This window comes from Barbus barbus, assembly GCF_936440315.1.
Source record: "Barbus barbus genome assembly, chromosome: 5".
Lineage (NCBI taxonomy): Eukaryota > Metazoa > Chordata > Actinopteri > Cypriniformes > Cyprinidae > Barbus > Barbus barbus.
Genome location: NC_136733.1, coordinates 32,630,428 through 32,657,732, shown reverse-complemented (window position 1 = coordinate 32,657,732; position 27,305 = coordinate 32,630,428). Strand labels below are relative to the sequence as shown.

Sequence of the window (27,305 nt, the reverse complement as noted above, 5' to 3'; positions counted from 1 at the left end):
TGGTAGTGATCAGACAGGTAAACCATCTTAAAGCCTGCCCTTGAATACCAGTATAGTTTTGTAATCGATCTATGAGTATGTCATGGTCTATAGTGTCGAACGCAGCACTAAGATCAAGTAATACTAGCAATGAGATGCAGCCTTGGTCTGAAGCAAGTCATTTGTAATTTTAACAAGTGCAGTTTCTGTACTATGGTGAGGCCTGAATCCTGACATTCTATATATATATATATATATATATATATATATATATATATATATATATATATATATATATATATATATATATATATATATATATATATATATATATATATATGTATATGTATATATTTTTATTTTTATTTTTTTTTATTTAGTACTGCCTTGGAAAAGATGTCACTGTATATTTGCATTATGTAGTCCACAAGACAAAATAATAGCTGAATTTATAAAGATGACCCTGTCATCTGTTTACGCTTGATTTGTAATACTGTACTAACTTGTAAATCCAGTTGTTTTTGTATTTTGTCATAGTTATTCATGAGTCCTGAGTTGTTAAACTGCCCTTCAGAAAAATCCTCCAAATCCTGCACATTCTTTTTAAAATGTTTGACATTATGATAGCTCTTATGCTTTGATAATTCTAAACATTTTGCAGATTCTGCAAGGTGTATGTAAACTTTTGACCACAACTGTATTCCTTTAGTTTGATGTTGACATTGTAGCAGGCCTCAACTAAATATGGAGTAATGTTAGTGTGTTTATTCCATTTCCTTATGCTGTATCCACCCATCCCTCAGGCCTTATGAGTGTAATCCCCCAAAAAGCAAAACAAGTGTGCTTTGAATGTGGTATGCACTGACCCAGATAACCGCATCCTCCACTGTAGTGTGAGTGATACTCTCCATGCCCCCGGAGCAGCTGGGTCAGTGTACCAGCCTGTATGACAAACACATCGTTGAGGCCAGTGGGGATAAAAGTTTAGATGGGATGTTCTGATACTGTCTAATGGAGTCTTTAATAATGCACATAACTTCATGGGGAGCAGTGAAGGAAAGAATGTCCTGTAAATTAGCAATTGAAATAACTGTGAGGTCTGAATACTTCATGCCAATAGTGAGAAATGAGTCCTAGGTATAATAATATGTAATGGAAATGTACATTGCTTGAACTGTAATGGTATTCATGATTGATTGAGGTACTTAATTTCTATTTCGATATGAGAAGCATAGCTGAATGAATAGATTAATGAGAGAGATAGAGAGCTACTGGTGCATCAAGGCTAAAATATGAATAGCTGTTGGTTCAGTTCTCCTGCTATTATCACAAAGGAATTAATTTAACTTTGGATATTTTTAACTTGTGTGTTTGTGCGTGTGTGTACAATGAACAGTTATGTTTTTTTATTAACATTAAGATTCATTTATGCTTTGAATTTTTCTCCAAATGTTAGTTCGTGTTAGCTTACTCCGGTCAAAAGTTTGAAATAATGACAATTTTAAAAGTTTTTGAAAGAAGTTTTGTATGCTCACTTAAGGCTGCATTTATTTGATATTAAATACAGTACAGTAAAATTGTGATTATAAAGAGAAATATTTTAAATTCTAATAATATATAGTCATGGCCAAAAAAATCGGCACCCTTGGTAAATATGATCAAAGAAGGCTGTGAAAATTAATCTGCATTGTTAATCCTTTTGATCTTTTATTTAAAACATTCACAATCTAACCTTTCATTGGATAATAAGAATTTAAAATGGGGTGAAATATCATTATGAAATAAATGTTTTTTTTTACACATTGACCACAATTAATGGCACCCTTTATTCAATACTTTTTGAAACCTCCATTTGTCAGTTTAACAGCTCTAAATTTTCTCCTAAAATGCCTGATGAGGTTAGAGAACACCTGACAAGAGATCCGAGACCATTCCTTCATCCAGAATCACTCCAGACCCTTTAGATTCCCAGCTCCATGATGGTGCTTCTTCTCTTCAGTTCACCTCACTAATTTACTACAGGGTTCAGGTCCGAGGACTGGAATGGCCAGCAGAAGCTTGGTTTTGTGCCCAGTGATCCATTTTTGTGTTGTTTTTGAGGTTTGTGTTTGGATTATTGTCCAGATGGAAGATCCAAACATGGCCCATTATAAGATTTCTAACAGAGTCAGTCACTTATTGATTTTTTTATCTGTTGGTATTTGATAGAATCCATGATGCCATGTGTCTAAACAAGATGTCCAGGACCTCCTGCAGAAATATAGGCCTACAACATCAAAAATTCAGCAGTATATTTCATTGTACACATGGGGTACTTTTTATCCCTGTGTTCACCAAACCCATGTTGAGTGTTTTTTGCTAAAAAGCTTTTTTTGTTGTTGTTTCAACTGACCATAGAAGCCAGTCCCATTTGAAGTTCCAGTCGTGTCTGATAACTGAATATGCTGGAGTTTATTTTTGGATGAGCTAGGATAATTTTTCTTGAAACCCTCCCAATCAGCATGTGGTGATGTAGGGGCTGTTTGACAATTAGTTTTTTTTTTTAAGGTTTTCTGACCCGGAGACTTAATTATTTTCTGCAATTCTCCAGCTGTGGTTCTTGGAGAGTCTTTAGCCACTCAAACTCTCCTTCTCACCGTGCATTAGGACGATATAGACACACGTCCTCTTCCAGGCAGTTTCATAACATTTTATATTGATTGGAAATTCTTAATTATTGCCCTGACGGTGAAAATGGGAATTTTCACTGCTCTAGTTTTTTTCTTAAAGCCACTTCACTCATTTGTGAAGCTCAATTATCTTTTGCTGCACATCAGAAATATATTCTTTGGTTTTTCTCATTGTGATGGATGATTAAGGAAATTTGGGCTTTGCTTTCCCCCCTATTTATATTTCTGTGAAACAGGAAGCCATGCTGGATAATTTCATGTTCATAATCACCCTGGAGTGCTCAAAATTGTGAATATGAATGGGAATATACTTCAGAGATATTTTACTCACAAGACTTTCTAGGGGTGCCAATAATTGTGTCCAACGTGTATTTGAGAAAAACATTTATTTTATAATGATATTTCCCCCCATTTTAAATACTTATTATCCAATGAAAGATAATATTTGATCATATTTACCAAGGGCGCTGATATTTTTGGCCATGACTGTATAATATATTAGGGGTGGTGTCCCCGACTAAGGATTGTCATAGTCGAATCGGAATGTTCGAATCTTGCTTATAGTCGACTCATATGTTTGGGGGTAGGGGCAAAAAGAGTCAAGTCAGACATTCGACAGTCATAATTACTTACGTTAACACACAGGCAAAATGTGTAACGGAGGTCACACAGATAAAAAATAATGTTTTATGTTTTGATTAAAAGATAATTGATATTAAACGTCAGTGAAACCCTAAGGATTCACAACATTTTTACAATAGTGCTCTCATTATTAAGTTATGTATATAGTTATTAATGTTCTGCATTTGATGGCAGTTTTTTAATCAATGGGATTTAACTCATCATTTATCTTGTATAGAATACGCTTCGTTATATATACAACATAACGTTAATGTTACAATTTATAGGCTGCACAAAATGCCCCAAATGCACATAATGTTTCTGAATTGTTTGTAATGCAGCTCTGAATGAATTAACGTTACTTTTGTGGACGCGTTCTTCACGCAACAACGTGCAGAGACACGGCAACAAAACTCAAAAAATTCAGTGTTTTATTATAATAGTGTTCTCATTATAATGTTATCTATATGACAGTCCCAGTCATAGTTATTAATATTCTGCATTGTTGTTTGTAGGATAGGCCTACTGCTCGCGCTGCACGCTGAAGAGATAATCACCGCAGTAGTACTGCAATGAAGCGTTTTAATTACTGCAGCACAACTCAACCAACTCAGCCTAATATATACACAATATAAATCGGCTGAAATGTTTTGAAATCACTTGTACCCTACCTGATTGAAAAAAATCCAGTCTTTCACTCTGCCTGTGTCAGTTTGAGCATTGTTATAGTTTTAAATCCCTGCCGCGTGCCGCCAAAACGCTCCTCTGGTAGTCATGGATTATGGAAAGAGTAACTTAACTCTATAGAGGTGGTTGGATTTATTCACGCACATTAAAATATTTATTTAAAGATTCTTTCTTTTCAGATTCTTATTTACAGCATAATCGTAATAGGCTGTATATAACTTATTGGGAGAAAAATGGTAGTTCTATGTGAAATCAGACATTTGAGCACCCCCATATAGCCAAAATGGTACGATCATAACACCCCGCGAATATTCGACTGTGAGATTGTTAGTTGAATCAGGCTCCTCCTATCGAACCATCGAATCTTAGACTATTCGGGGTCACCCCTAATATACTGTGTGCCCACTCAGCATTTGGCTGATGAAATCTGACTTGTCCTTGAGTATCTGATGAGTCAGACACATAATTAAGTGTATTATCATGTATGCATGTATGTCTTTTCTCCATAAAGATCCCAACGACTTTCCACCATCTGAGACCAAATCCCTCATAGCCATTGCATGAAATAATCTTGATGCAATATTAATGTTTCTTACCTTCATTCTCTTTCAACTTTCTTTTTTTTCTGAGCTTTTGGCTTCAAAGGCTGTTGTCCCTCATCACAGTCACACAGAGTTGGTGGGGAAATACAGTTTGAAACTCCTGATAGAAATCCAGGCCCAGGCACCAAACATTAATACTTTATCTGCCTATTTCATGGCTTTGAAGGTGGAGTGGACCCGCACTAGCATGATTTGATATAATGGTCTCTAATAAAGCATATGTAATGCTCTGTAGTTATGTTATAGCAGCTTAATTCAGATCAGTATAGGTTTTAGTATTGTTCTTATAGGTTCTGTAAGTATTTCAGTGAAGTCACAATGTTTGCCAGCTACTTCCTACATTTTTAGACCCATTTCTCAAAACATAGACCCTATGATATGGTGCAGCATGAAGTAATTGTCGCAGCTATCTGCACATAAGGAAAAATGGGTTTTATAATTTTTTTTGGAAAGAGGAATTTCATTATTGCACTCCCCTCTTGAGCATCTCTCAGAATTGGAAGGCAGAGCCCAAATAATTGAATGTGAGAGTATCCCTTGAATTGCATTTGAGCCTCCCATGAAGAGGATTTTTAATAAAGGATGTGTTACGTGAAGAAAGGAGAAAAAGTGGCCTCAGCATTTTAATTCCTGTGCTATCTAGAAGCCAATAAATTACACAGCTCAAAACTGACAGACTATCTGTAAATATCCTCTTTTTAAACCAGAAAAACAGGTACTCAATTATTTTGGAAACAGTTCTGTCTTTAGTGTAGATGTAATGTAATGGCCTCAAGCAGATTTCTAAAGTGGCAAGTGAGTCGGGACGAATAGTGAGCATCAACATCAACTGAGTAGGACTTCATTAAATACATGAGGAAACGTATGTTTTCTACAGTTCTTCATGATATTGAACCTATGTCATAGCTTTGTACTCATTTCAGTATTTATTAATTTATTTTTTTTACCCTTGTACTTTTGAGCATGGTCTTTTTAAGCCTTGTTTTATCATATTGGGTCCTGTGAAATTCCTTTATTTTTCCTGAATTGTTTTATTTTTTCCCAATTTTAATTGTATAAATTACATTTGCTTAGATTTTATGTTTAAATTTAATCATTGAATGAAAAAAATCTAATTGAATGAATTCATAGTGAACTTTTTATTTGCATTTCACGATTTCATCATATATAAAGAGAGCGATATAGCAGAGCTGATCTAAAGTGTACATCAAATAGAAGTGCGCCAATACAAGTGCACCTGTAATGTTTACGTTGGCGAGTAATAACCTCCAGTGATTAATTCCCATTAGCACCATGACAAAGACTCCTCACGCTGCTTTTCAAACCTCTTTGCCCGTTTGTTTCTTCTTAACACATTTTTCCCCTTCTCTCTTTCTCTCTCACTCTCTGCCCTTTATTTTCACTTTAATCAGGTTCTGAATTGTTCAATTGTAGGTTTTTGATTAGAGAGGAGCATCATTCCTGTCTTCTAAAGGTTTTACATAATTGATCAGTACATGGGGCGCTGGTCATTTTCTGATCTTCTTATCTTTCATTCAGCCCGGCATCCCATGAAAACTCTGAAAAGTTCCGTCAGGGAAGTAGATCTTACTTATCCAGATCATGTATGACTATTAGACTTGAATGCACAATTAGTTTTTGCTGGTTAAGGATCTCCCTCTCTCGTTGTTCTTTCAGTCCATCTATCGTTCTGTCGTTCCATCTCCCCATCCATCATTCAATCTATCTAAAGTTCTATTTATTTATCTATCATTCTGTCTGTCAGTAAAAGGTTGACATTGCCCATGGATGTGCATGTTCACTCCACAAGGGGGATGGTGACATTTTCAGCATTGTAAGGGATGCCTTTGGGCGAAATTTACGAGCATGTGCAATTTCATCATTTGGATGCAACTGTGACTCAGATGACTTGATGCTTCTTGTCTGCTGATATTTCTGCTGAAATGTTGTCGTTTATGGTAATAAAAATAAAAATTCAGAGGATCATGCAAGGCATGGCCAAATTACCTTTTATTAAACAGGTCATTAGATGGGCTTTAACGTTGAAGAAGCGTGGCTCCAAATGGTGAAAGAATCATGTTCTGAGACTTATTTTTGCCTGCAGATCTGTGGCTGCTGATATGCTCATTAAAACCTTGTTCCTGAAGCTTTCCAACTAATGTTTTTCATCATTCCATGGAAGGATGCTGAGTTTTGAAGGATTAGTTATGTATTAGTTAAGTTCTGAAGTGTGTTTTTTTGTTTTTTGCTGACAAATGGGGGTATTATAAAGGTCAGGCTGGTCTTGAGTACTTGCGGCTTGCAAATTGAACCACTTTGGAAGATCATCACTACCTTGAGAGGTCTAATAATGATAGGTAGTCATTTTCAGTAGCTTTTCTCAATTAGCATCCTGGCCCTGCTGTGGGCAGCAGAGAATGAAAGGGCATTTCAACACAATAGGTCTCTGGTTTTTCCTCCAATTAAAGCTGCAAGATGACTGCATTACTCTGATGTGGAACAAGCAGAGAGGTGGTTTTTCTTCCAATTTTATTACATGTGATTTCAGACCCTGATGGTATGAAGTATGAGGTCACAACATTCCACCAGATGTGTATTTTTGGTGGAAATGTTCATGCTTTACAAAAATCCTTCAGCACTGAGGAAGACGTTGATGAAGCAACACAAGCTGTTGGACCAGTAGTCAACAAATGAATAAAATATAGAAAACATCATAATTGTCACCGTATTCTCACTAAGACAGACTTTTTTTATTGTCATAAACTCAAAACCCAGATTATGCTTTGAGCAGTTGAAGAACTGGTTAGTGCAAAGGCTAATTGAAGGCAACTTTTGTTGGCGATACAAAACTAGCTATAGTAATGAGCCATAAAGATGTGGGCAGCAATATTTTTTATTCTGTACCTTGAAAAGGACTTAACAATTATGCAAACTGAAAAGGCAAAGTAATAGTGCTTACAACTAATAATTGTTTAATAAACATAATTTACCTTGAATAATCTCTAAAACAGTGAAGACCTTGACAGAATAATTGATTAAAAACCATTGTGTTCAATGCCAAGTAGCCTAATAAGTTTCCTTCACATTTAGTATGATGGAGTGTGAGAGATACATGGCTGCTGGAAGTTGACAATTCGATATTTGAACTGCCTCACCAAGTGTTGAACTGCTAAAAGACAAAGCAACATAAAAGACAGCTTTTGAAGGGTGTGTGGAGGTTACCAACTGCTAGTGAGGGTTTGTTATCATCATTAGAGAGCAATTGACTTTGACAGTGGATGACAATTAGATCTGATGACTTGAAGCTGTGAGTAAAAGCGCATTAAAAATTTATATTTTGAGGGTTTTACGCTTTCAAGGCTTTACTTTTTTGCTTTAAAAAACCAAAAACCAAAAGAAAAACAAGAGGACAGGAATGGTACCAACACATAAAACAGAGGATAAATTTAAGCCTACATCTCCTATGTGAAGCTCACCTCACCATAGCTCAACATCAACCCCTATGTCACAGCTCTGTATTTAACAAGGCAGCCCACATTAAGTGACACAGGTATTCGCATTTTAAACCTGTTCCTTCACCCACACAACTTCTTCAGCTGAGCTTGTTGAGACACATTCTACACTTTGTACAGATGTTTCAGATCGGCCTGACCTTGCCACCTCAGACTAGAAAAGTTGTTCCTTTGCTGTAGTGATTCAGACTCCCCACAGCATACAGTCTCTCTCTTTCTCTCCCTCCTCTAATTAAGATGCTCCTGTGGGCATGCTGCCTGCATTACTGTCTAAGCGCTCTTCCCTCCCCTCACTCCTCAGAGAGGGAAGCTATATTGTCTGCTGTTCACACAGGTTATGCCTCGAGGAGAAAAATCCATTCCTGGGCCAATCTCTTTGAAGACACCGCAATCAATTAGATCTTTCCTAGCAAGAATTCTATGAAACAATTAGGTCTGTTACGTGGTTACATTTTTATTTCTTCTGATGTGGACTCAATATGTTGAATAACGATGGTCCTAGATATTTACTTGCCCCACATGAGGAATATAAAGTGAAAAATCTGTCATTACTCACTCTCATGTCATTCTAAACCTATTTGGTGTTATTTTTAAAGGTACACTATGTAACTTTTTTTGTAAAAAAAAAAAAAAGATACAAGCCAGTACATAATGAATCCATCTTCTGAAACACGTTTTTGTCTTGTCCTGAATCGCTATGGTATGCCTATAACAAATATTTATATTTTGACTATTTTAGACCACTGCAGAGTAGCCCAGTACCTGTGGGACTTGTCATATACAGTATCTCACAGAAGTGAGTACACCCCTCACATTTTTGTTGTGACACAAAATGTGAGGTGCCATGTTGAGCTTCCAGTGACCAGTATGAGAGCGTGAGAGCGATAACTAACACCAAATTGAACACACCTGCTCCCCATTCACACCTGAGACCTTGTAACACTAACGAGTCACATGATACCTGGGAGAGAAAATGGCTAATTGGGCCCAATTTGGACATTTTCACTTAGGGGTGTACTCACTTTTGTGGCCAGCGGTTTAGACAATGGCTGTGTGTTGAGTTATTTTGAGGGGACAGCAAATTTACACTGTTATACAAGCTGTACACTCACTACTTTACATGGTAGCAAAGTGTCATTTCTTCAGTGTTGTCACATGAAAAGATATAATAAAATATTTACAAAAATGTGATGTTCTTCTGCAAGACACATGCAGTTTTGGCTAGAACCATTAACATTTTCATTTATTAGTACTTTTAAGGAGTAAATGTAGAAAAAATTCAGTTTTATTGTCAAATGTTGAGATCAGATTGTTATTTTTAGAGGTGGATTAGATGCAGTCAATTGTCTTTACATATACATTGAATACAAATATTAAATAAGGAGGAAAAATAATTGGTAACATTTTACTATAGGGACCAATTTTCACTATTAATATTTATATAGCACATATTCCACACCTTATTAAGTATTAATAATAATAAGCAGCAAATAAGGAGTTTATTGAGGCAAAAGCTGTAGTTAATAGTTTGTTAATAGAGAATTGGACCTTAAGGTCAGTTGATCATAAAAGCTTTGTGCACAGTAACATTTTGAACATGAAGTTGCAATTCCATAAATCATTAATTTGGTAACTCACTTAATTCATTAAATTGCTCCTATTCGGTTTTTTATTCAATAAAAACAACTAGCAATAGTGTCAATCATTTTTAACACTGGGGATTCAACAGTCTGACTTTTAATTTTTGGAAATCTTACAGATGTGGTTACAATGGACTGCATGGTTTCCTCTAAAATTTCTACTTTTCTGTTCCACAGGGAAAAAATAAAATAAAATAATAGCATGCTGGTTTGTAACTTCATGAGGGTGAATAATGACATTTTCATTTTTTGGTGAAACTATTCCTTTAATTAAATTTTCTTTGGCTTCTTCTTTACTTTGGCAATGTGTTTCTTGCCTTAAGTCATCCAGCCCAGAAAATAAATTGCGTAACATCATCTACTTGGTTGTTCTAATGAGAGAGGACTATATTCCACAGCTGCTATTAGTTGAAACAAAGCATTTTCTTCCTTTGATTGTTTTTTTTTTTTTGCTCATTACTTATGGTTTGGCAGCTAGTTTAACTTTTTATGGTAGAGTGAGAGGTACTGTAGTTTATACCATTGTCCTGAATAAATACTATGTTCATTTATCATGGTGTATACAGTACATGGTTCTCCGGGATACTTGAAAAAAATATCATGGCACTAACATGTTAATATCCAAAAAGGCAAAATAATTCCATGGTACTTTCTTATTGTTTTTAGGACTAAAGCATTTATGCTTCAGGAGTCATATTTACTGTAAGAATAAATCTGTTTTAGAGCTTGAGAGTTAAAGCTTCGTGTTGCACTGTAAAAAAAAAAAAAGTTTCAAAAAGTTGTTTCAACTTAAAATATTTTGCTACCCCGCTGACTTAAAAATTTTAGTTTAGTCAACTTGAAATTTTAAGATACTCAATGTTAATTTATGGGACAACTGGAATATTTTGGTTGACTAAACAAAAATTTTTAAGTCAGCAGGGTAACACTATTTTTTTTTTTAACAGTGATTACAGCAGTTAGCTACAGCCCCCAAATTCAGCATTCAAGGAGTGCAGATATTTGCCCCAAATATTTACTTTTGTGAAACTTTGCTTGTTTTACTCTGGTTGAGTCTGCGTGCTTGATGACACACAATATTTCATAAATAGGCTTCTTATCATTGTAAAAAGTGATGTTGACTTAACTTTGACTTAAAATTGAGGAAACCCGTTGCCTTAAAATTAAGTAATTAATAATAATAAAAAGTATAAGTGAATTGTCAATTGTCACTTAACTTTTTATTTATTTATTATCATTTACTTAATAATTTTAAGGCAATGGGTTTCCTCAATTTATTTAAGTTAAGTCAGCATCGCTTTTTACAGTGTACGTACATCATCTTTATGTTCTTCAACATGAAGTAACTGCAGACACTTTAGCTGCACGCTGACATGGATTTAACACAACACACAATTGCACTGAACGCAGTAAGCTCAGTTCAGACAGAGAGAAAGAGGGACCTGATAACAAATGTATTCCGACTTCGCTCACCTTTGATGTCAGTCCCACAAATCCAAGGTGCTTTGAGCATGTCTGTCCTTGAAGTCGAAGCAGAGAAGAGTCCCTTGTGGGAAAGATATTGTAATCCTTAGCAGAATAAGAATAAGCGTGTTGAAGAATTGTTTTGTTGAAAGAGTTTCAGAAATTACCCCTGAGTCTCTGCAGTGCCGTTCAAAGATCAAAGAGAAATAAAGAAAATACGATAGCAAAATGAAAAATATTACCCCAAATTTTCAAGTTTTTAAATGGGTTCGCCTGGGTCAGTCTGCCTTTTAAGATTCTGATGTTGATGTTCAGATTTGACTCAGAAATCCAGTTTTTGATGCCTGTGCTTTCCCTGCATGAACTGAGCATACTGCTAAACTGAAGATTCATAGCTGAAGAAAAACCAAAATCAGTGCTCCTTAGTTGTTTATTTTTTGGCTTTCTTACCAGTTCATAAGCAGTATAACTGAGACAAAATGATAGGGAAGCATGGAAGGAGTCACCTGCATGAGCATCTCTGCACGTGTCCCACCAGGCCACTTCTCTGACCAAACTCCTTCCTGAATAGAGTTTCGGCATTATGCGCACCCTAATTTGTGGAATGCTTATGAGTAAATACAATGCCGTGGCATTACTCTGTAATGAAGGGAAACTATTTATAACTCTGAAGTAAACAACCCAGAGCCGCACATCCCGGCTCTTCATATTCTCAGCTTGAACCCTGAGGGGGGGGGGTTGCACTGACTCACAGTTGTAATATGTAAATAAACTTGCTAATGATGCAGCGTGGATTGGCCCCATCGCATGTGTTTGATTCGTGTGTGTTGTCGTTTCTCTCTTGCAGCTGCTGTATCGAGCAGAGTTTCTTGGGAGGAGAGATCCAGTTCCAGTCAGCCCTCTCTAACAGCATTAACTCTCACGTCCACACGCATACCGACTGCCCGGCTGACAACAAAGGTACCCCGCTCAACACGTCTGTCTGCTTTTTACTTTCTCCCCTTCATTACTGCACGTCATTTCACTACTTTATCTGTTCCTTCATCATCATCCTATGAAAATATGTTGTTAAGTCATGGATGCTTTCCTTTTGTTACTTTGATCGCAGATTACTCATAATGCAGCTAAATTATATAAATTAGTTTGATTATACCATATTTTAAGGTATGTAGGTGAGGACGTCGGTCGTTAAAATGATGCTGAGTATTTGTGTGTATTTCAGAAACAATTTATTTGTTTCTTTGACCGTATGTGTATGCTGGTGTTGAGCAAGTGGATATGAGCGGCCGTTTTCAATTAATTATATATGGGAGATGAGTGGCAGGATTGTGGGAATAACAGCGAAGTGTCATAAAGTTTGATATGCTCAATTCGATGCAAATGAGAGGCAAAAATGACAAATGGCAATCAATCACTGAGGAAAAGACAGTGACGTCTGTCATAGTTTTACAATCTGCTGATGGTAAATAACCCCAAACTTTGAATTGCTAGTGTATGTATAGTGACAAAGCCACATGGAAATGGCTGTGCCATGAAACATGACCTGGGACTCCACCATTGGTGATTTGGAATTATTTTGGATTCTATACAAGTTATGATGTTTGCTTTCAATGTACATTAGACAGTACACTAAAAAAAGGTGCTAAATAGCATTAAAAGTGGTTCTTTGGCTTGTAATTATAGGGGAACCACTTTAAATGCTACATAGTACATATCTTTAAAGATGTTGCTATATAGCACCTTAACCACTCCAAAGAACCTGAGTGGTTAAGGTGCTATATAGAAGAACCATTACAGGTTCTTTATAGGTGCTATATAGCACTTAAATCGGTTCCCCTATGATTATTAGCCAAAGAACCACTTAGCGTTGCTATATAGCACCTCAACTACCACAAAGAACCGCTGAAGAACCAATTTTTATATACACTGATAATGAAAGTAGTATCTACAACACTACATTACACTAAGTTTTTAACTAGTTTTTGTTGAGTTCTTTCATTGTAAAAATATCTACAGTAAAATCCCTTAAAACAAGGTAATATGCAACTGCTTAAGATATCAAGATTGTTTTATTTTCTTTTATACTTTCTTTTCTAAAGCTTTTTAAACTTTTGATTATTCCTAAAACTGCCAGAGCAGCGAGACAAAATACATATCAAAGATACTTTATTTGAAAACTTACTATTTTATACCTTGTTGCCTCTCGGTTGTTTCAATGATTGTAAGATATTTTAACTGAAAATTAGACAAACATACTTGTTCAGAATATAATTTTTGCAATGTACCATTATAATCAATTATAATGTTTAAAATGTAATACTTGCTTTAGGTTTGTACACCACATAATGAAAATGGCATGCCAAATAAGTATTTTGATGTAAATTTTATTAAGATCTCCTGTGTCCTGTGCACATGTAGTATGATGTATCTTTATTTTATTAATTTTTTTTTAATACTTGCCTCCGTATTCTCTCAGTATAATCAATTGGTGAAGATGATGTATAATTCTGTGTGAAATGTGCAAACTGTAAATAAATACAATGAGGGTGCATCCTCTTTGAGAGGCATCACAGCATGGCATTCCTTTGATTTGCTTCACTGTACCCTTAACACACTGCGTTATTTAAGGACTTGGAACCTGAGTGCAACTGAGGATATTCTTCTGACTCTCTCACTGCTGGTTCATTCAGAAAGGCTCCTCACATCCAGAGTCACTTCAAAGAATAAAGACGAGGAAAAAAATAAGGGGTAAACAATGGCTTTATTTCCCCGTTCTTTCCTACTCCTAGAAAACAAACGTATCTCTTATGCGTTCCATGGTGGAAACTGCTTTGAAATCCAAATTTGAGGCAGTATTGACTGACAATATAGTTTTTCTCAGCAAAATGATAAAGTAATTTTCAAAGCCAGTCCTGCATAATTAATTTAAAATACACTTTAATAATAATAATAGTAATGAAAAAACGAGTCTGGTAGTTTTAGTCTGAAGGCACTAGTTTTGTCCTGAATACATATAGGTGCTTTTATTGGCTACTTTGTCCTACTGAGTTACTGTTTGTTAATTGCTCAGCTGTAAATTCTGTTTCATAAGTACTGTGTATTCGGACACAATACTCATTTGACATTGTTTGTTCATCTTTGAAAGACGAATACTCTATTTGAAAGAATCTGAATAAGAGAAATAAGAGAAAGAATACGATTGTGAAAGAAATGAGTGAGCTAGCACTTACATTTTTGTTTTTAGCTGTGTTATATAAGTATCTACAATCATTCATACATTTTAAATGAGTGTCATTTGAAGTAAATTTCCTGCGCAGATACTCCACAGTGACGCCTAGAGAACTTCTCGAATATATAGTTTTTTGATTCAAGTGATTTTCCATTCCCTCTCAGGGTTCACCTTTTGACACTCTTTGTGCTTAGAACAAAATATATTAGATTACCAAAAAGCCCATCATTCATCATAAGTGCCTCTGGGCCCTCAACCTCTGAGATTGTTAACGTCCCTTTGTTTGAATCTGTGTGATTGAACTTAATGCATCCTTAATTTGGTATCTGAACTCAGGTGGACAGGTGTAGATGAGATGGGTACTACTGAGGGCCTTTTCTTTGGTCTTCTTTACTCTTAGCAGGAGCTCCTGGTCCAGAATTAACCTCCCTTTACCCAATGCCCTGCCATGCTCTGAACCCACAAAACTGATCTCTGAACAGCACCAAATGGCCAATTCTCATTACTGTACAGACCCTGCACACACAGATGGGCCTCAGGTGGAGCCGGACTGGTGATTTATTTATGTTGTGGGCCTCTAGCTCCCAGAGGAGAAATGAGAGGGTTTATGTTTTTGAAGAAGGTATTGGCTGGGGTTAATGAAATGAGACCATTCTCTAATTGGGGGGCATTTCTTTTCCAACCAGTTTTCCGTCTAGTTGGCCACTCCTCTTCCATCTGCAGAAATCCTGCATTAGTATTGCTTTGCTATGGTAACATTACTCTCATCCCTTATAATTTTCGCTACAGACATCAATGAAAACATGATGAGCAGTGCAGCTTGTGGTTGCTAAGAAATTGTCAGGCCAACTTCAACATTGTGTAGGTGAGTTTTGGATGGTAAACATGTAGTTTATACTTCCTATGCTGCCTTTATATAACCACCTTTCTCAGTGTTTCATAAGCTTGTATTGTTCCAGGTTTCTTGGGTTGAGATGTAACAATTGTTTTGCACCATAAACACAATTGTCTCAATGTTTTCTCACCTGAACAGAAGTAAAGTTGATGTTTCCTGTGTTTGGATATATACCGTAGGTGTTCCCCAACTGCTGATGGACTTGTTGAGGTTTTTTCAAGTGAAGGCTTTTAAATGTGCCTCTGCTGCTGCATCTCATCTCTGGAACCACGCAGAAAGCTCCAACTGCGTTTGTAAATTTATTACACTGCTATTTTTAGCTCCAGGGTTTATGCTGCAACGTATTTATCCCTGAGGAAAAAAACTGTGCCAGCATGAGCACAGTTCATGTGAAGTAAAGCCAGTTCCGCCCATTAGTAATTGTTATGAAACCCTGTGTATTGTGTCCTTTTTGTTTTGTTTTATCGATTTTGTTTGCATAACCTATTACATATTTCTCAATTAGCAAGCTGTATTAACCAAAAGTTCATTCTGTTAAATGGATTATTATTTACTCATCCTTATGTTGTTTTAATCCTCCATAATTTTCTTTCTTCTTTGTAGTGAAAATAAATATTGTTTGGATCCCAATGTTCTTCAAAATATATTTTCTGTTCATCAGAAGATAGTAAGTCATACAGGTTGTGAATAATATTAGGGTGAGTAAATAATTGAATGTTAATAGTGGAACTATCCCTTTAAATTGACCTGCCTTGTTGGCAAAAATGGCTCATTCATCTTTGTTAGTCTATAGTACAATCATTCGATCAGATATTGCCATCAGTCCAGTATAGGCCTTTGTAAGGTTAATGCAGGGTACAGATGGGATATTCCTGTCGGAACAGTTAACTGACAATGAACGGTACTTTTTTCCTTCTCCAAACTATTAGCAAACCAGCTCCAAACCAGGACTGGAATGCCTCACTACTTTGGACTATTTTAAGCATAGTCCGTGGACTGTGGTCATAAGTGCAGCGGGCATGTCTGACATGCTTGTCATTCTCCTGCTGATACTTGGAGAGGCAGGGACCGGTTTTCCATCAGGCCCTGAACTCCCTCTAATAGGGAGTATGGGACAGGCAGCTTCTGTAATCATAAAGCAGGGTTCATCATCATAACCGTCTCATCATCATAGCTCAGTTAATCCCATGATGAGAGCGCTGTGCCCTGATGCTGTAAAGACTTTGATAGCTGCACTTAAATGAGGGTTTGGGCAACCTCTTAACATGTTATTTTCTTTCTGTGTGTAATTGATTAGTACTAATACTATAGCACTAAAGCAAGTATCGTGTCTGTGACATCTGTATCGTCACAGTGAGCTTTTTTTATGCTTTACACATTCACAGTAAAGCGAATTTACTTTTCTGGTGTTTCAGTTTGGATGACAAACTTTTGAAAAACAGTTAAACTGTAGAGTGGACGGAGAGCGTTTTAAAATGAAAACACTGTTTTCAAATATATCCACATTAAAGGGATAGTTCACCCAAAAATGAAAATTGGATGTTTTCTGCTTACCCCCAGGGCATCCAAGATGTAGGTGACTTTGTTTCTTCAGTAGAACACAAACAAAGACTTTTAACTGTTGCAGTCTGTCAGTCATATAATGGCAGTCAATGGGACCCACGGCTTTGAGAGACAAAAAAACATACACAGACAAAACCAAATTAAACCCTACAGCTCGTGATGATACATTGAGGTCTTAAGACACAAAACAATTTGGTCTGTGCAAGAAATTGGATAGTATTTATATCTTTTTTTTTTTTACCCCTGATCCACCGCAATGTCCTGAGCGCGTTCACAACATCCAGCGTGTGACGCGTCAACATGCTCTGGCATCTGCTGCTTTAATGTTTAATGGCGGTTGGCATCCAACTTCAGTGGTGCATTACCGCCACCTACTATACTGGAGTGAGAACCGGAGCTAGACAGAGTTAAACTATAACTAGAAGGGAGACTTCCCTCTCTCTTCTTCCCCTTCCCCTTTAATTAATAATAATGATTTCCAAAACTGTATTCTATATCCTATTTGCTATACCAGTGTCCCTCAGGAAAGTAAATAAATGCGGAAGCGATCTAAACAATGAGTGATGTATACGTGCGACAGATCGCTTCCGCACATGCGTCTACTATGCCAGAACACGTTGACTCGTCACACGCCGGATGTTGTGAACGTGCTCAGGACAGTTGGACATTGCGGTGGATCAGAGGTAAAAAATGATATAAATACTGTTCAGTTTCTTGCACAGTGTCTTAAGACCTCAATGTATCATCACAAGCTGCAGGGTTTAATTTGGTTTTGTTTGTGTATGTTTTTTTTGTCTCTCAAAGCCGTGAGTCCCATTGACTGCCATTTATATGACTGACAGACTGCAACGGTTTGTTAAAAATCTTTGTTTGTGTTCTACTGAAGAAACAAAGTCACCTACATCTTGGATGCCCTGGGGGTAAGTAGATAAACATCAAATTTTCATTTTTGGGTGAACTATCCCATTAATGTAGACGTAGCCTTGGAGTTAGGGATTTGACCAAACCCAAACTTTTGTGCTACAGATATGAATGATACATCATTCTGCTTTTTTAGGAGGAGTGAGCTATTGACAGATAATATAAAAAATGTCTAAAATCTTTTAGACTTTCACTGAAGGATAGAGCCAAGCCAGTTCCTGATTCGGTTCCTGAATTTGAATTGAGGATGCAGAATTGTAATTAGAATTTGAAAGTATGGAAATGGGATTAATTTGTAACTAGTTCGTTTGTCAAGATAAAATTGGATGAACAGATGGTTGGATGGATAAGATGCCAGGTAGACATGTGCATACGTATATATTCAACTATATGTAATACGTAACATTTTGTAGACCCAGCTGGGAGAACAGTTCATTTCTCATGAAAGGCTAAAAGTTATCTGTTAATCATATCTAACTGTTTACATCTCAGATAATGGAAGTTTATCCATTTTCACATTGTTGCCACATTTTTATTGACTTACATTTTCCATGATAAGCTATCACATTTTTGTAAACGTGTTTTATCTAGCAGATAAATTTAATCTTGGGTTATTTTCCAGAGGCAGGAGCAACAGCAGAGGCAGATTGGCTCCCTTTGCTAGACCTTGTGCAGTTGCTCTTCATACCCAGAACAAGACTGTAGTACAATGCCGTTAGAGCTATGTCAGAACGGCGCTTAAGATAAATAAATGATCAGCCAGAAACAAACATCAAAGCCTGCGTGTACTGTGCTGTGCTTCAAAGGGAATAGGACCTTCTCACCGACTGTTCTGAATAGAATAGCGTGTTTGTGTTACTATGTTTGTGTGTGTGTTCATTTGTGGTTTTGGTTTAATGGAGAATAAAAAACAAAAACTGAATAACGTTTTTAGTAAATATTAATCTGCACCAGCCCCCTTTTCCACCCCATACTCATCTGGCCCTCTTCGTCTCTGTACACCTGTCCCCTGACAGCCCAATCCAATCTACTTTGCTCAAAGTCAGCGAGTGAGGTTTCAATAGTCATTTATCATTCTCTAGCATCTTCTCATTCAATTCTTTATCTTCATCCTCTTTAAGTCCCCAGGAAACAGTAGAATTCTGTCTATTATGTTTATAATGTCAGGGTGTTATCTAACCTGTGATTTCTTCTGTCTTTCTTTTCCTCTGCAGCCAGCTCTCTCTCTCCCGCTCGCTCTCTTTGCCTCCTGCTGGGCACATCTCCTCCCGTCTGTCCTTATAGGGGGATGTCTGTCCTCTAACTGCCTCTCTCCACTAACTGCTAGGTGTGTATGCAGGTGAACTGTTTATGCTCTATGTGAAGCTTTCATTATCTACATTTTGTCACCTGCATAGCATAAATGATGTTATCATGGTGATGGCCTGTATTGTGTCGACGTGTGGTTAATTTCATCTGAAACTATAGTGAGTTTGTTTTGTGACATATGCATGTGAGTTTTACCTATTTATGGTTGTTATATGCAGAAAGTAAAGTAAGTAAAGGAATTGCTGCTCATAGTACAAGTGCAGTGTGACTCTGCAGCATTTGGTGCATGAATACTGATGCAATGTTAGGTTTGAGGGTTACATAGTCAGTATTAAAGGAATAGTTAAGCCAGAAATTGATATTTTTTTGTCTTTATTTGCTCATCCTCATGTCATTCCAAGTAAGTATGACTTTATGTCTTATGTGGAACACAAAAAGAGAATGTGAAAGTGTGGATGGGGACCAGATGCCATCAAAAACGCATAGTAGTGGTCCATACGACTTGTTCTATTTTTACTGGTGTTCTGTGGTCATTTGATAGCTTATTTGTGTGGGGAACATGGGCGGCACTAAGGGTGGGCTTCCGGATTTAAGGCTAGAATATTTTTCATAAAACTCATTGAAACAGTCTTATGAACACAAACACTTTCTACAACTATAGACTATGGAAAGCCTAAAGGACAAAACCCTGTTTATGTTTTTCTTGCCTCACTTAGTTATTTATTTATTAGGACTGTATTTTAAAAGTAATCTTTTGAGTTGTATAAAGCTGAGATATTTTGTGGGACCTTTTTCATTTTATCCATATAGCAATAGTTAAAAAATTATACCTTTTTCGATGTTTATTTATTTTATCCTATAGAATATTCTAATATTTAAACAAAAGATGCTCCACATGCTCCAAGTCCTGAATATCCCTTCTATCTTTTTATGTTCCACAGAAGAGACAAAAAGTAAAGACAGTGTGTAATGTTAAAAGAATTAACATTTTTGGCTGAACTGTCCCTTTAAATGGCTATTTATTTTGTCCTGGATTTTTCTCTCTCCCCATTTACTCTGCCCTGTAATTAGTATATAATTTTGGGTGCTGCCATGGAAGAATATGACGTGCCGTCAGCCGCCAGTATCCTGGCATCAGTCAAAGAGCAGGAGGCGCGCTTCGAGCGTCTGACCAGGGCCCTTGAAGAGGAACGCCGCAATGTCTCCTTGCAGCTGGAACGCGGCAGTCTGCCATCTGATCGACTGGTGGGCGGCACCACAGGCGGGAGCAACCAACCGCTGGCCTGGCAACAGATGGTCATGCAGGTAAACCATTCCAGCTTGGCCAGTCATGCGTCAGTCTGTGTGAATGAACAAAGCAGCCCCATACCTTGTCTCACGCTGATGCTGCATCATTTCCATTGTTTTCATGAAATCAGTCTGTCTGTATCTCATTTAGCTTGAGCTGTGTTAGGCTGTGCCGAGCTATTGCTCTGGGTGTTGTTCTGCAGTGACTCATCATCTGTGCCCAGGATCAGTCGTCTTTACACTCTTTTATCTTCCCATCTCTCTCCACCACATGCTTTTTCATAATATCTCACAGACCATACCATTTGCTTTGGGTCCCTTATGGGAGTTAAATGTGTCTCTGAGGCAGTGAGTTATAAGAATTCCTTTCTGGGATGGATAACCAAAGTCTATATGAGAGGAAATAAAATTAATACTATTGCAGTTTTACAATACCTTCACGAGTCGGAGTGGTAGGGAGTTACAAAATAACTAATTGTAGGTCTAGAAACAAGTTTCTAGAGTCCCAGGTTTAATTTTATTTTGTACATTTATTTTTTTGGTGGAGAAAATTGGATTGCAATCCAAAAGTTACAGAAAGAAAAATGTAAAAGGCTAAGAACTTCAATCATTGTTGTAAATTATTTTTCTTTTAGGCCTTTTTGGTTGGACATTGTCCATCTGTAGCTGCACCCCTTGTTTGAAGATTGCTTAAAGGGTTAGTTCTGCAAGCAAGGATATTACCTCGATCAATGCACAGAAACATCTGTAAATTATTCCATGAGCCATCAGGGGTTCAACCGTAATTTTACAAAGCTATGAGAATACTTTTTGTGTGCAAAGAAAACAATTTATTTTACCTATTTGTTTGACTATTTTACCGATGTCCTTACTACGTGTCTTTGGCTTGATCTTGGTAATATCCTTGCTGTCTGTGGAGGGTCAGAGAGCTCTCAGATTGAATCAAAAATATCTTAATTTGTGTTCTGAAGATGAACGGAGGTCTTACGCTCCATTCGCACGGGGCGTCAGTGTCAATGCTTGACTGAGGGTTCAAACTTGTCTGAAGCTTGGTGCTGACGCGCCGTCATAGTGACAACAGCCAATCACATACTTTTCTGGTGTTGCATGAACGGGATTGGCTAGCGTCTGCTCTAAGGCATTTGACAAATGCGATCTGATTGGCTGACGCCTGCGTTGGCACTTGAAAAGTTGAAAAGTTTTCAACTTTTACCACGAGTAACGCCAGTGAAGCGACGCGACAGACCTACAATTCAGTTCGGCAACGCTTGACGTCACTCCATTCAAAGTAAACGAAAGGTGTTGATGCCGACGGCCCGTGTGAATCGGGTTTGGAACGACATGAGCTTGAGTAATTAATGACAGAATTTTCATTTTTGGGTGAATTAACCCTTTAATAACTTCACTGACTTCAGATCTGTACCTTTTTAAAAAAATTTCACACTTTCACTTTACAGTTTTTCTCAGTCGCTATGGTGCATTTCTCAAATCGTCCTTAATATTTGCAAAGTATGTGTATTTCTCAAAACAAGTCGCACAAGCAGCACCACACAATGGATTTCCTGCAAAAGCCTGTAACTTACTCAAAATCTTTAGTTCATCTCTCAAAAGTAAATATTTATGTCAATGAACACATCAGTGCCATCAGAATGAAAAGTCCTTGTGTCATTAAACAGGATAGTCAAAATGCTTAGTCATGTTGTCAATATAATGGTGCACTCTGTTAGTATTACCTGCTGTCAACTATGGCAACAGTTTGGATGACAGTAGGCGCGTTTCCATTACCCTTCAAATTGCACAAATTGAAATTGTGAATTGAAAATACGCCTAATGGAAACGTGTCAACTTTGCAAAAACGCCCATATATCGCAAAAAAGTTATTACGCTTACATGAGGTGGTTTTGCAGGCAATGCGAAAAAGGAATAATTCGCAAAACTGCAATGGAAACGTTTTTTTCGCAATTACAGATCACATGGTATACGTCAAATATCATATGATCAGTCTTCAATGTACTATAACCTCCAAGAAACACACAATACGTGGCTGCTCTCAAGTATAAGGGGCTTTGCCTGCCATTCATGACATAGACAATTTACACTGCACACATCTGCGGCGCAGTGTGGCTCTGATTCGGCCACCGGAGTTTATCTAGCCACTCTAGTCCATGCTTGTGTTTATATGAGGCGTGCCGCACACGTTTCTGAAGCAGCTCTCCGCACTGCTTTTGTAAATATACATGGGTAGTTGACAAATAAAAATTGGACTGTGTCCTACGGTGTGACATAGCAAAAATGTAGAAAAAAAACTTAACATACAAATAATATGAGAAAAATGTATCTTCATTCTTAGAGTTACAAATAGCACGAGAGAGGTTTATCTTCAATGTTAGAGTTTTTATTTTGTTTTATTTTTTTTATATTTTTCCGTCACACCATAGGACACATTGATACGTCAACTACCCACATGCACACGCCTCCTTCGATTAAATGTAGCCAAAATCTAATGCGAACAAGTGTATCCTGGGTTAGCATATTTGCTGACCTTCTGGCAGTGTCATGAGCATTTTTTAACTATGGGGGAAAAAAAACACACACACACACATATATAGTATATGTGTATCTTTTTGCTGTGTAAATCTCAAAATTTTTGTGATTTGAAAATTGTCCATATCAATGCAGTTTCTTAGAATGTTGTATGAATAGTTGACACTGTTGCAGTTGTTATTGTTCTGCATGTGTGCCTCATTCATCTTGTGTCTTGTGCTCATTAATACTGTATTGGGAGGTGGATCAAGTGTTAATAGATCTGACTCCCAAAGAATAAAAGGACTCGCCTCATTCAGGGTTTTATCTTCTGTCTGTTTACTGAGCGGAGACATTGATTTATTTTGTTTTTGTGCATTTATTATTCTTCACAAGACCTAAAAGGTCAAACAGTGACAGACACACAATAGGACTCCATCAATGGCAGACCTTTCACAGCAACTCTGACACCATAGACAGCTTTTCTTTAAAGTAACCTCAGCTGTCCCACGTGTAAGTAATGTTCAGAGATCGTGACCTGAGGCAGTACAAGGAACATCACAGCTACATGATTTCTTCCTGGAATCTAGAACACTATTTCAAATTCGGGAAGTGTGCCTGGAGGACTGAAGCTTGGTTCCTGTGGCTGAACTTTGCTAGCTCTGTCTAAATGTTTTCAGTCTGAAAGGCCTGTGAAGAGCTTTGGAAGAAAAGTTGCTGCTTTGATCAGTGCTGACTGTGATAAGACACACAGAGATGGTATGAGACACCACTGCTCAGGTTCCTCAGTTTTACTGTACAGATCCATAGGTGTGAGGAGCTCAGCTGACAGTTTCTGTTTGTTCTGTAAACATTGAGAAAAGAGAAGTGGAAAATTCCCGGCTTCATTTTGATAGAATATGTTTTACTTTTGTTACAAATGACATTTATGAACTAATGTGTATATATCAGTATTAATATTTGTTGTTATTATTTTAAATGTAATCCAAATGATCTAATCAGTTCAATCATATGTTTTATATGGCCTTATTTTTCCCACATACAGTTCAGAAGTTTGTGGTCTTTATTTTCTTGAAAGAAATTAATATTCAGCAAGGATGCACTGAATTAGTTTGTATTAAATTGCAATCCATTGTTTTGTAAAAACCTTTAATATTTCAAATGATTGCAGTTTATCAAGAATCCTGAAAAATGAATGTATATTTCACAATATTACTGTTTAAGCTGTATTTTTAAGAATATTTAAAGAAATAAATGCAGCCTTGATAAGCTTAAGAGTGTTTTTTTTTAAAACATTAAAAAATTTAACTCAAATCTTCAAACGATTGTGTAATAATTGTGCACTGAAAGCAGTCATAGACTATACATACTGGATGTACATTTTTCAGACATGCCCTGTAAAGCTTGTCCTTTCTGGAGGGTTTTGGTTGTATTTCCTCAATGCCTGTGGACACATAGGGTTAGCCGCAAAACACAGGGAAGCTCACTGCGGGGAAAAGCCTGGGAGGCCCACAGTCTTGTAAATCACCTGCTTAACAATGACTTTCTCACCCTCCTCCCACACACATACACAATCTCCCATGCCACCTCGCTTCCAGTGCCATTAGGTAAAGTCAAATCTCTTGTAAAACTATAATTAAAGCAGCAGTGAAACTGCCTGCATTGCTTATTTTCTCTCTCGCACCTCTCATTTCGCTTTTTCTGCTCTCACACATACATGGTGCTAACAGTTTTTTTTTTACGGAACTTTTTTTTTTCTCCTTTTAGATTTCAGAAGTTTTTCTTTACAAATGTGACTAAGAATATGGGGCAATCAGAGAATGTGTCACAAGAACGTTTGTGTATGCACTTATGACTACAAATATTTTTTTTGCGCAAACATTATTATTGAGATGTTTTTTTTGCCTAAATGTCTTTTAATATCTTTATACCAACAAAACAATGTCATGAGTAAAACTGAACATTTTAACTGAACAAGTTTGCATGCATCAAGTATTTTTCAGTTGTGGTCATCGAAAGTGTCTTGAAAGCTACATGGTAATGGTTTTATCATGTGAGCGAGTTAATGGGCATGTGATCGTCACTAATGTGCTTAAATGTGCCTCACAGAGCTGCTTGGAAAAAGTTACCTGTTGTTAGGTCATACTTTATTTTCAGTAAGAAGTACAGACAGAATGGAGAGTAAAACTGCTGTGGATGAACGATGAGAAGTGGAGCGTGAAGCTTCAGGTAGTTACCCGTAAAGCTCATATAGTATATGTCATATCAGGTTCCACTTCCAGTGATACGATTATATTTCTTTCATAATACATTCAAAATTGTAATCCTGTGAGGAATCCCTGTTTTTGATATGTCTGCAGGTGTTAGAAAGGTGAATCTGCTCGCGTGTTTCATAATGCTGGCACACTGAAGGACAGGCGCTCTCACTGAGGAGTGGGAATAGCTGCATTCTTTGTATTCAGAGCAGCTGCAGGTGCCCACAGCTATTCATATTCTACAGAGGGCTGCTCAGACCGCTCTCATCCCCATTCCACAATCCATCAAATGATTAATCCTCTAAAAGCCCTAAAATACACGAAGAACAGAGTTTTCTTGCTTTTTTTCTTTTCAAAATGTTGCTTAATCTTTTTTCTCACTCTCTCTCTCTCTCTCTGAGTATAATAAATAAGGTTGTGTCCAGCGTTTCCTGTGTTGTAATCTGAGTGCTGGGTAATATATTCAATGTCTGTCTTAAAGGTGCAATAGGTAATTGTCTTCAGGAACATTTTTTGTTATGCTGGTTGAAAGTCTCTTCGCATCCCCATAGCAATCATTAAGTTAAGTGGTCTAAATGTATCTATCTGTATTTATACATTCTGTGGAAGGCGTAGGACCAAGCAATGTTTGAGCATTTTGATTGACTTTCCTACCTGCCTGTCAACATAAGTATTTTTACCCTGTTCGCGCAGACAGGATACGTCATCAGCACGTTCACGTACGTTATGCAGACACAGCGAGAATGGCAGGCAAACATTAACAACCTGATCTTCCTTCTGGGTATTGTAGTACTGTTATTAACTACTATACATTTTTCTCACCAGTGAATGACACATGGTGTATTGTAGTAATGTTGTCAGTGGTCGTCTGGTCTGTGTGCATATATGCTTTTTGGGGGCGTGGCTTTGGACGGCGATTTGCAGGGAGGGTGGGGACGTTCGCTTTCAGTGCGATCAAGTTAAAGTTAGCATTTTCCAAGATCTCCTACTGCAACTTCAATAGTTTTATTGGTAACCCTTTACAATCAAGTCCCATCAGTTAACATTAGTTAATGCATTAACTAACATTGACTAACAATGAGCAATACATTTCTTACAGTATTTATCAATCTTTGTTAACGTTTTTGTTTATTTACTTTGTTAATTTTCCATTTATAGTTTTTTGAATAATGTAGTTATCTAATGTTAAAAAATCTAACTTTATTTTAAAGTGTAACCAGTGTATCTAATGGCTTAAAAGTATTTTTTGTGAAATAATAATAATAATAATAATAATGTATTATAATTACCTTTACCGAAAAACATGGTGGATTTAAGGTGGAAAAACAGCTAGATTTTTATTTTGACAGTGGTTTTATATAATTCGTTTACAGCAGTGTTGGGGTTAAAGCATTAGAATCAATGCAAGTTATGTAATCAGATTACTTTTTTAAGGAACTAGTAAACATTACTTTGAAGTTTACAATGAAATATCAGAGTTACTTTTTCAAATAAGTCACAAGTTATTTTGTTTTCCCATTTATTCACTGACACCTCTTCTATACCCGTGTTGAGAGAAATTGTGAGTGAGGTGCAGAGGCACTTTATTCAGCCTAAAATGCCAAAATGCCAAAAATATTACTTTTTGTAATCGGTAACATTGCAGTTTTGGGGAAAGTTACTTTGAATCATTCAAAAAAGTTTTTTGTTGTTGCCATTTTAAAGAAATTAATAATAAATTTTATTCAGCAAAGATGAAATAGATCTAAAGTGACTCTCAAAGAGTTCTGAAAAATATGCCAATATTAAGCTGCACAACTGGATTTTTAATATATATTTTTATATATTTAAATAATCATCAAACAGCCATTGGCAAACAGTGATAATCACAATGTTGTATTAGCAAAATCTTTGTGTATACATTAGATTGTAAACGTTCAGTATATCGCCCAGCCTTTATCAATCTGGGACACTATTAATAGTCTAGCTGTCTATAATATTGAACTGTATAACTAACTCATCAGCTACTGAATGAGGTTGAAGGGCTCCTGATTATGCCGTATTCTTAACCGTACTAGCACGAGTGGCTTTGGAACCACTTAAAAGACCAACTGCTGTTCACTCCAGTGGATCTTGAACTCATGTGTTTAAAATAAGAATCTCTTGCTTTA

General features: G+C 36.8%; 1 protein-coding gene across 4 annotated transcripts in view; it reads left to right on the top strand.

Moving 5' to 3' along the window:
- The window catches only part of LOC306870081 (splicing regulator ARVCF-like), a 226,293-nt gene that overhangs the window by 94,499 nt on the left and 104,489 nt on the right, over positions 1 to 27,305 (top strand). For 2 of the 4 annotated variants that reach the window (XM_079417133.1, XM_079417127.1), the window contains exons 2-4: positions 12,022 to 12,134; positions 18,997 to 19,109; positions 20,162 to 20,395. In XM_079417133.1, coding sequence (XP_079273259.1) covers positions 20,183 to 20,395 — 213 coding nt within the window. In that variant the 5' untranslated portion in view covers positions 12,022 to 12,134; positions 18,997 to 19,109; positions 20,162 to 20,182. The remainder of the gene's footprint in view (positions 1 to 12,021; positions 12,135 to 18,996; positions 19,110 to 20,161; positions 20,396 to 27,305) is intronic. The other 2 variants (XM_079417131.1, XM_079417139.1) reach the window with 1 other exon arrangement.